General features: G+C 36.1%; 2 protein-coding genes across 2 annotated transcripts; one reads left to right on the forward strand and one right to left on the reverse strand.

Moving 5' to 3' along the window:
* The first annotated feature begins 1,351 nt into the window (after positions 1-1,351).
* Positions 1,352-2,386, forward strand: LOC105107977 (zinc finger protein ZAT9-like). The gene has a single exon (XM_011002103.1). The coding sequence runs from the start codon at positions 1,352-1,354 to the stop codon at positions 2,384-2,386; it is 1,035 nt and encodes a 344-aa protein (XP_011000405.1).
* A 3,565-nt stretch (positions 2,387-5,951) lies between these two features.
* Positions 5,952-9,791, reverse strand: LOC105107958 (WPP domain-interacting protein 2). Its single transcript, XM_011002076.1, has 3 exons — positions 9,616-9,791; positions 8,175-9,439; positions 5,952-6,893 (listed from the first exon to the last, which is right to left on the reverse strand). The coding sequence occupies exons 2-3, from the start codon at positions 9,355-9,357 to the stop codon at positions 6,187-6,189; spliced, it is 1,890 nt and encodes a 629-aa protein (XP_011000378.1). The 5' UTR covers positions 9,358-9,439; positions 9,616-9,791; the 3' UTR covers positions 5,952-6,186.
* Positions 9,792-10,813: the final 1,022 nt, after the last annotated feature.

Genomic DNA, 10,813 nt, shown 5'->3' on the forward strand with positions numbered 1-10,813 from the left:
CCGATCAACATGTTTAACGTGCTAGTTCGGGTTACGTGATTTACATGTTTGATGAGTTCATCATGTTTTTATTTATTTATTATTTTTAATAGTTTTTTCTTGATTTTATTCTTTATTATTAGATTAGTTGGGAAATTAATTATATAATTTATTTATTTATTGTTTTTTAAGGTTATCACTATCTCAAATAAATTTTTATTTTTAGATTGGTGTTCAATTTCATAATTATATATTTCTATCATATATATATATATATAATTTTTTAAAAATATAATATTTTATTAAACTCAATGAAATACATGAAAAGTTTTGTTTAGAGAATAAAATCATCTCATTTGTTATTGTCTCAAATGCTTTTATGAAAAAAATTATTATTTTAAAGTTTTTATTAAAAACTAAGTTATTAACTATTAAAATTATATTTTGATCTATAAAATTAATTAATTTAATTAAATTTAATTTTAAATAATTTAATTTAAAACTTAAATTAAATAAGGTATTGGATTACGAGAGATTTTAAGATTTGCGTCTTAAATCAGATTTAACATTTTCTTTTTACTTCATCTGACTCGCAGTAGGCGCGTAACAATGTCGTAGTCTTTAGCTATTAGATGTTTGCATCAGCAGAGCTTCAGCATATCAATGGAGGACGGGCTGCTGTTGCCGCTGCTGGTATGCTTCTGGCTGGAGGGGGGGGGGCTCTAAATTTTCTTTATATATTGTTGGCATAAATATAAAATTTTCAAACTTAAAGAATTTCATGTTGGTTTCTTGGTTTCGGATAGGGTAAAGCAATTTTTATACCCAAACCAAAACCTGATCTTTTTGTCTTCAGATTTTTCTTGAACTCGAACCAGAAGGATCGTAGGATGCAAGTTCTGTTCTTCTAATCCTACGTTTGTTCGGACTCTACTAAGTTCGAACCTCGTTCAGATTGGACTGAACTGTCGTCATTATATGTAATAAGAAATCTTCTTTCAAAGGAGGGAAAACATAAAGGAGTAAGAGTAATCAATTATCTGCCGTATTAAACAAGATGTCGTCTCAAACAACGTGACTGCCCACAATTTTCTCTGTGGGTTTTGGGTTATATAGGAAAATCTTTATACGATTGAAATTTAATGACTTTCCTCAAGAAACACGAAGGAAATCGAAGTCGGTTGCTTTTCTTTTGCTTGCTTCCAATCACGAATATATATAGACACAAACTCACCAGTCTTTGTATATACGGAAACGAACTTCGGATATACCTAATCCTAAAGTTACTGCAGGGTTGTTGTGTATCATACCTACTACTTTGTATATCCTTTGTACAATCAGGTCTGATTTAATTTATGCTAGCTGCAATTTCATGTCTAAATCGTGCAAAGTTTGCAACAAAGTGTTTCCTGGTGGAAAATCATGGGGAGGCCATATAAGGACATGTTGCAAGAAGGAGGAAGATGAAAAGGATCGAGAAGATACTGATGATTGGAGGGTACATGATTGCTCTTCTTCAGAATCAGAATCAGAGTTTGAATTTCATGTTGATGTTGATGAGAGTAGTACTAAAGGGTCCGTGGAGCCCGTCGATTTGAGGGAGTATCTCCCACGGGGTTGGTCAGGAAATAGCAAGAAGAAAAGATCTAGAAAGAATAAGCTCAAATTTGCTGCTTTAAATCAAGCCAGAAAGAAGAGTTTTGCAGATCACATTCTTGAAGCTGCAGCCTTAAACCTTCTATTGTGGCCTTCAGTCTGTGATATCAAGCAGAAGGGTATTAGGGAAGAATTAGCCAAGTACCAAGATAGGTTTTCCCATCAACTTTCCTTGAATAAGAAGCCAATGAAAAGCATTGCTTATACGCGAGAAAAGAGGCCCTCGGAGTTCAAAGTGGGACAAAAAAGAACATACGTGTGCAGGGAATGTGGATTAGTTTTTGACAGCTTCCAAGGTCTCGGCGGCCACCTGGCCGCCCACAATAGGAAGAGAGAGAGGGAAAAAGAAGGGAAATTGGATCTGGTAAGTGGGGTTCATCAAGATTCGAGAGGCAAAAACGTTATAATTGGTGATGCTCCTAGAAAAGAGTACAAGTGTATTCTGTGCGAAAGAAGTTTTCCAAGTGGACAAGCTCTCGGCGGACATATGAGCTATCATGGCACTGCTCAGAAGGTTTACAAGCATGAAGGACATAATAGCCATCACACCACTGCTGATACGGAAAATAATAACTCCGCATCCAGCCATGAGGCATCGAATGGGGCAGATAGTCATTCCAATCCTCCATCTAGTGTACAAGTTAGTCACCTTGATCCTCAACCTGGTAGTGCATTGGATTTGAACATGGCTCCAGATGAGGGTTTATGGGAAAATGATGTTGGAGTCCAAAAACAGTCTCAGTTAAGTTAGTGTTACACTGGCATTAGATTATTAATGCACATAGTTTAGGGGGATTGACGTTGGAGATTGAAAAATTCCCAGTCAACTTAGTGTTACACTTGCATTAGATTGTTAATACAATTAATACTTATTAATTCTTTTTTATCCTGAACTTATGTTGGCTTTATTTTACCTTTTTTTGGTTGATTATGTGCTACTCATTTAGCCTGTGGTCTAGCGCTTTCCTTTTAGAGAAGATCTTTACTCACTTCTACGTGTGCCTGCTTCTCCATCCCCTATTTTTTCCATCTCCTCTCCTTTCATTATGAACTTGGAGGAGTTCTTCATGGTTATTACTCATTGCGTAGTGATTTTCTTTGTGCTTGTGGATGTTATGCACTATTGCCTAGCTATAATTCCTATACTTAAGATTCAGCTTACGTAGCGGTTGCCTCCTGTTTTCCTCTCTGCTTTGCTGCTGGTGTCAATCCGGTTCAAGGAGATAAACTTGTGATCTATCAAATTTTTTTCTTCTAAGTGATGATTCTTCTCCATTTAGATGCTATGGTTTATAGGGAATTCTCCAGTCTTTGCATTCTTTTATCCTGCAGTTGCCCAACATTTCAATACCTTCGATCTGTCAACTATTTTTGACTGGAATGTGCTTGCTTCTCTTCGCAATCAAATGTGCAGCTAGCCTGGACTAGATTCTTTTTCTGACAGTAGCCTTATATATCAGACTTTGAGACTAGCGGTCTGAATACCATGCATACGTTGGTTTAGTTATAGTTATACAAGTGTTAGGCTGGCTTGTCAAATCTTGGAATAATATGATTTTGGCCTGTTCTAAGAGCTGAGCCTTATCGTTACACTGCTCGGTTGCTATCTTAATCTGTATGTTTTCCCACCATGGCTCCATTGGCTACTGGTGTTTATCTTTGTTCATTAGATGGCATGTGCTGTCCTTAACTGATAAAAAAACTAGAACTGGACGTAGATTTTCTTAATGCGTTTGACACTGCTTTACGCCCAAAAAGAAAGCAACTACGGCGTCGTTGTGCCCGGGCTGTGAGGGCTCTCGACCGCATGAATAGTTCAATGTGCTCATCAGAGCTTGACCTGAGATGTGGATCATCCAAGGCATGGCGTATTTCTCCTGTTCAAGCCGGGGTTTGAAACCAAACTTCTCCTCAGGAGGATAGCTAGCTCGCTCCTGCAAAATCGCCATGGCTAGACACTTTCAAGGATGCAAAAGCTGATACAGTCACTCGAGATGTATCACTATCACGTACCTGGTGGGAGACTGTTACGTGTAGATGTTGGAATTGTCTGCCTTGTGTAGAATTATCCAGAATTACTCCCTTAAAAAGGTTTATAAAAGGTGGGTTTTTAATGGTTTTATAAAATTATAAATAATTTGTGGTATCGATCGGTTTCATGGTGGGCTTCGTGGTGAGTCTTCGATATAAATATTTATAATATCAAAGTTTGGTGCTTGGAATTAAAATTGTCAATAACATTATCATTATTTTTTAAAAAATTTTAGAATTTAAATTTATCGGTAGATTTTGGCTGCGAATGTTGATTAAACTGAACTAAGCTATTATTCAATGTGATTCAAAAACTTTAAATGTTATTGTTAATTGAAATATTATTTATAGTCATTCTATAGTTTCATTGTGAAGTTGGTTTATATATGTGATTATTGGAATCAAGATTAACTATTAAAATATTTATTTTGATTCAAAAACTTAAATATTATTTTTAATAAGTAGTTGTATAATTCCAATGCGTTGTTTCAAGCATACAGATGCTACTAGCTGTTACATAAAAATTTATACACATCAAACTGATTTTTTTTTTAATTTAATATCTAAAAGAGAAACCCAATATAAATTCTAAAATATTTAAAACAAAACATCATAAAAATATAAATTTTAAATTAACAATATATTTATTTTTTAAAATAAATGCATTAAGTTTTTCAGTATTTATAAAATAAAAATTTAAATTAAATATCTTATAAAATTAAATCAACCCTATCAACGCCTAATAAAACATTATTATACTTTTTTATAATTTTATCATCACTGTAATCTTCAATCACATTAATATTTATTTATGAACGAATGACTGGAGTGTATATGATGCATCTTACCAGTCAATTTTACCAGCTAGGTTTCTTATTAATTAATTACGCACTTTTCCCCCAAGAGACGGACTAATAATTTCATTGATTGCAATAAATAGAGAGCTCATCATGAATTGTTATGGAGAATCTTCTCTCCAGAGGCAGCTTGTGAAGTGATAGGAGCAGAGAGGCATTCCCCGATATCTGGATGGTCTTGGCCTGTGCAATCATGAGTTGTTCTCTAAAACCACGGGTTGCTTTCATGTTCGAATGAATTTTGCAGATAATAAATCACCAAGTGCTATCAAGCGCATTTCAAGAAAAACCCATCAAGGATTTAACTTGATACCTGGCCAATTGCTTGAAGATCATCTTAACGTACCAAGTGGCAAACACTTGTTGAAAATTCTTCAAGAATCAAACTCTTTTTTCCCTACGTTTTACTTTCTGCTTTTTATACCAAGTAGCAGACACAAACTAGTCAGTTCCTATAAATTTGAAAATTCTTCTTAGTTCAGCAGCAAAAGCAATAACCAATCTTACAACCTTATGTTAATACACTAAATCAAAGAGAGGAAACAAAACCGGTATGGCTTCCCTTGAAGTCTTTTGCGCGTGGCTTAGATTATTTCTGTTCTTCTTTGCAACTAGTAGGGCTGAAAAAGTACTGGGGCACGCAGGACTATGGAGAGATTACGTTCTTTGTCCTTGTTGCTTTGTTTGTCAGTAAGTGAATTTAATTTACCATCCCAGCAGTGATGTTTTTCTTATAAAAAAACAATTGGATCTCATCCACTTCCACAGTGTGGATTGGTTTTTGTTGGGTTAAATTTCTAGCTAGTGTTTGCTTTAACCCAACTCAACCCAACGCAACCCAGGTTCAAATTCATCTTAAGTTTTAAAATTTTAATTTTGATATAATTAACTTTTTTATATTTGTTTATCACTATTTATGCATGATCAATGATCATGAAAAATAGTTCAACCCATTATCATCAAGATTGGATTTTATTTGGATTAATTATTTAAACTTGATTTATGTTATTATTAAATATTTTATTTTAATGAGCTACAAACCTTGTTGTTGGTATTTTTATTTTTAAGTATTTTCTCCACCCTTTCCCTTTCTCTTCTCTTCTTCAACTCCTTTTCTTCTTCTTCTCCTCTCTTCTTCTTCCTCTTCTTTCTTCCTTTCATTTGAAAATCATCCAAATATTAGGGTAAGTACTGAGAAAGGTGATGAAAAGAAAAATTATAGGAAACAAATGCAGATGCATCAAAGCACACAAGTGATCAATCTCAAACAATTAGGGCGGAAGGAGATTCATTATGATCTCAAATTAAGTTTCAGGAATTACAATGTATCGTACCATGATTAATTTGAAATTTTCCACTAACGATCATAAATAAAATTTTTTATCCATCATACAAGCCTGCTTATATAAGAGTAATCTGAATACAATCTGAGTTTCAACTAAACAAAAAAAAAAAAGGCGTTGCCATATAAAGAGAGGAGCAACAAAATAATAGTCCAGTCATCTCAAAAGCTTTACTCAACAGTAATACTAGAAGAAATGAATTACAAGCGTGCAATGAAACTTGAAAACTTTGTTACAACTACAATCCCATTCCCTAGATGATACTCAATCTTTGCTAAGAAAAGCTGAGAATACATAGAAAAAAGACCTACTGTGTTACTTTAAGTGGGGACAACCACCCCAGAATAGGGCGATAACCGCAGCACTAATAGCCAAAAAACCAAGATGAGCAAAATCAACTGAATGAGAAAACGTGCAGTCATCTTACATACTTTGTTCTGCATCTTAAACACCTCTTCAGTCCCTAAAACATCCCCACAATATTTTTCCAACTCCTCCGCTTGTTTCTTTAAAGATGCAGCCTTGTTATCTGCTTCTCCTAGCTTATTCAGCATCTGCACTTGCTCACCGGCCAAAGCCTCTTGTTCCTCAAATAGGGTGATTTGATCACCTGCAGCAACTCCCAACATCTGTAGATTCGTTAGCGCTAAATGCTCGATCTCAGCCTCGATCTTTTGCTTGAATAGTCCCTCCAGCTTGTTCTCAAACTCTCTAGATTTCTCTTGCTGCAACTCTGTAGTACTCGCTGATTCTTCTTTTGGTGACCTGTCGCCATTCAAGGTGGCTTCCAGTTCAGCAACCCTCAACTCCTTCACCTTGAGCATAGCCTTTGCCTCCTCCAGTCTGCTCTCCAAGTACTGCACAGTCTGTGTTAAGCTCAATGCTCGGAACTCCAAGGAATTTGATTCTTTGATACTTTCAGAATCAAACTGGTTAGGCAAGCTTGATTTGTGGATTTCTGGATTAGCCGAGGAGGAATCTTCTACTACAGTGCTAACCTTCCCAATCTCCCCCAATTTTTGAACCTCTGGAAGAGAATAAATAACTCAGTTGATTATGCTAATATGCTACCATCCCATTTTATCTTGCAGAAAATGGACACAAGGTCTTCATCCATAACAAATCAATCTGATGCAACAATGCCATCATTAAAATAAACAGAAAGACAAATGCTACACCATAGGTATCAACAGGTGTGCGATAAGTAAACACCAGGAACCAATTCCACTTCAAAACGATAACTAAGTAACTCAAGCCCATAGCTTGTTTCCAGGCAACACTGTTGGCTGCCAGATGGGAAAATCCTTGATTGCATAAAAGGGAGATTAATTGTTTTTAATGGAATCACCTCACATCTGCTTTCTTAGATTAAAAAGGTGAGTAGAGTTTAAACAAACAATAGCAGTATGGGTTCAACTCCCACCAACAGCAAGGCCCAATGTTGACCACTTGCTGCAAGCCTTAAGGCCTATACTCGGTCAGGCCCATCCCTTGCAGGGAGGGCTCTGGGCCTGGGCTGGTGGGGGACCAATCGAGTCTAAAGTTGGATAACCCACCACCTCGCTACTATTAAAAAAAAATATTTGAAATGCAAGTCCCAAATTGAAAATTGCATACAAGGCAAGAAAGAAGCATCCAGCAGGTGAGATGATTGTTGTTATTAGAATACGCTTAAGTTTGTGTTTTAGATTGAAAATGTAAGTTCCAATGAAAAACACATACAAAGGGAGAAAGAAACACAGTTGGAACACAGCCTGAAGTGTTAGATCAGCATTTACATCCTTGCCACAATGATAATCAAATTCTAGATCACGAAAAAGATTGGCTCACCATATGTTCTCATGCAAAGCAGTTATACCAAGCATGATTGCTAAAAAAAATTTTGAGTGCGAAACAGGTACAGAGGGCATGGACAGAATTAGCCTTAGAAAATACATCTTTCTACCTTCAAATTGAAATAAGTCCATTAAAATAACTAAAATACCCCATTGGTAGTATGGAAGCTGATCTACTGCTCTTCCTTCTGAGAACCATGCAACTCAATCATTTGACAATCACATTACTGAATAATACTGTTTACAATTATAAATTAGGTATGTGTCTATTAGGAGAAGAGGCAGGACAAATATCTGCAAGAAGTATTTAAAGGAAAATCTCCAAAGAGCTGTCAGACTCTAAAACCAAAAAACTAAAGTAAAAACAAATTATGATGTATGATACAACTAGCAATCCACAATACAATATATGATAGCACTCAAATGGCCTATGTAAAGACACATAATAAAATGGAGGTTTGTGTGAAACCAACCGTTTTCAAGAGCTTTCTGCACAGATTGGAGAGAAAGTATAGATTCAACAAATGGATCCTGATCTGCTGACGTTTGGTGATTATCACTTTTTTCTCCATTATCTGTCCAAGATGCTTCTGCAGCTAATTCATTTTCTGAAAGATCTTCAACTTCTCCAACATTCTTCTGCCCATAACTAGTATGGACTCCCCCACTAAATTGTTGTTCAACTGCATGAGCTTCATCACTGTTTTCTCCATCATAATTCATTGACCTTCGACTTTGCTTTCCGTTACTGGTCACAGAGAAATCACCCTGCACAAAGACAAAGTTGGAGCTTCTTGAGTCAGATTCCATGCTGGAATGAGAGTTTTCCTTCTCGATTTTGACCCTTTCTCCTCTAGGCTTCTTACTGTTTTCCACCCATCCCTTCCCTCGTTGAACCCGTTGAGCTGAACTACCCCCACTCTTCCCACCCAAATACTTCACCCCATTCTTGTCCCATGCATTCCCTGACACTGAAAGCAGGTCATGCCTCACCCTTGGAGCACTAGTTGCTGTTGAGGACCTGCTACTCTGATCCTCACTATTCTCAGAATCCGTGCCAGCTGAGAAAGCAGATGCAACCGTAAATCTATATTCCAAATTAGACCCGTGGGTCACAAACCCATCACCAAGAGCCGCATTTCTAAATAAATTAGCAGAGCCAACAGAACCCTCACTATTTTGCATGACCTCAACCAGTGTTAAATTTGTTGGTTTAGCTGTATTCACAGCATCAGAGGATACTCGTTTCAAAACTTTACTGTTATCCACACCAGCACTAGCATCCTTAACAATATCTCTCCTAATTCGCCTCCATTTCTTTAAGCCAAATCCTTTCATATTAGGAGGTGACCCCCTGGTCGGAGAATTGGCCATTAAAGGAAGTGAATCCACTGAATTCCCCACTGGCTCAATTCCCACACCTCCCTGAACTTCCCCATCATGAGGCAACGTATTCTCATTGCCATTACCACTAGTGCCCGTTTCATGAACTATCCCATTTGAACATGGTCCATTAGCCTTAATCTTACTGTTACCATCATCATCACCATCTCTATGACTTAAAGCACCATCAGGGGTTGTGGTTGTGATGATGGTGGTGGTCAATTCATTATCTTCAACAGATTCAAGTGCACAACTTTCACTCTTCAAATCCATAAATCAGAGGTCTAAAGGGTGGTTTCTCTAGATCAAGATCAAGAACAAATAACTATCATTCCAGCAGTATCATCTCCAAAATCTGGAAAATTGAATACAATAAATAACACCTTGCATTAAATTCAAATAACCCTTTTGATAACATGATTCAATTTTGCTATCCATGAACAGATTTAAACGAATTAAGCAAATCCAAAGAAAGAGTGAGATATCATTGAAGATATTCAAAAGAATAATAATAAAGATAAAAGCACATACCTTTTTATATCCATGAAACTAAAGATGAAAGCTTTGAATTGAAGATTGGAGAAGAAGGGTTAATGAAATGATGGGAAAATTCAAAAGGGAATAGAAATCCTAAACTGTGCTTGAATTTGCAATTTTATAGCCAGTGCTGCTCTGGTTGGAATAAAATTGTAATTATCTGTTGACAATAATTTTATTTTTTAGGAAAACATCATAATTAATAATAAAAAAAAAAGAACAAAAAGAAAAGAATGAACGTGGAGAGAGGATGATGGGGCCACGTGGAAGACGTCAGGATGGCCCACGAACCAAACCTCTCTCCAAGTGGGCATTGCTGGCCATTGATCATCATCAGTGATTCTAGAACTAGCATGAATAAACTAACAACCACATCTGGCCTCGCCTGATCTGATCTCACCTGACAAAAGTGTCTGTCTCCTAGTTACCCACTCCTACTTTTTGCTTGATGGTTTTACATAATTGCCCATCCCTCACACCAATCCCTCACACTAGCTTGGATGTTTGTAGGGATAGGAATGGGTAGCCATGTATCGAGCATTATAATTTTCATATCCGAATCCCTTTTTACATTTTTTATTCGACCCGAATTTTAGAGGGCATAAATCGATCAGGTTTTAGATATCCGTTAATATCCAGTGGATACTCATGTGTAGTCATTGAATATTCATACCCAGGTCTGTTCAAGTTCTTGCCTTTTAATTTGTAGCCTCGACAGCACTGAGCCCCTTGGAGTTGGGAGTTTTGGAGGACTTCAAGCCTATTTGTTGGATGGAATTTATGGCTTAGTATGTATAGATACATGGTATATCAACTTGTTACATTGCGGGTTGAATAAAAAGATTAAAAGAAATCATAGGTAATTATTTGTTGTTGTTATTATTAAACCTCGATCAAGTGAATCAATATTGAAATATTTCGAATTAACTTCTTATCTAGTCTCAATTTAAAATTAAAATGTGTTAAAGTTGCATGACGTGATTCAATTGACTTAACTAGTTTTTTTTAAAAAAAATTAAGATGATATCTTTTTGTTTTTAGATAATGAGACAACGATATATTGGATCATCTTGGGTTTCGTGATTTAACTTATCAAACCTGTGATTCGAGTCATGAATTTCATTGGATTTTGAGGTTTTTTTTAAAAAAATTAAAATGATATCTTTTTGTTTTTGGATAATAAGACAACGAT

The sequence above is a fragment of the Populus euphratica genome, unplaced genomic scaffold (genome assembly GCF_000495115.2).
Source record: "Populus euphratica unplaced genomic scaffold, PopEup_1.0 scaffold176.1, whole genome shotgun sequence".
Taxonomy (NCBI): domain Eukaryota; kingdom Viridiplantae; phylum Streptophyta; class Magnoliopsida; order Malpighiales; family Salicaceae; genus Populus; species Populus euphratica.

What these genes read in the sequence shown, in the direction of transcription:
- LOC105107958 (XM_011002076.1), bottom strand. Translation starts at nt 9,357, where the DNA reads ATGGATTTGAAGAGTGAAAGTTGTGCACTTGAATCTGTTGAAGATAAT. An exon ending in GCAGAAAGCTCTTGAAAACG is followed by an intron (nt 6,894 to 8,174) that starts GTTGGTTTCACA and finishes ATTCTCTTCCAG; the next exon opens with AGGTTCAAAAATTGGGGGAG.
- LOC105107977 (XM_011002103.1), top strand. Translation starts at nt 1,352, where the DNA reads ATGTCTAAATCGTGCAAAGTTTGCAACAAAGTGTTTCCTGGTGGAAAA.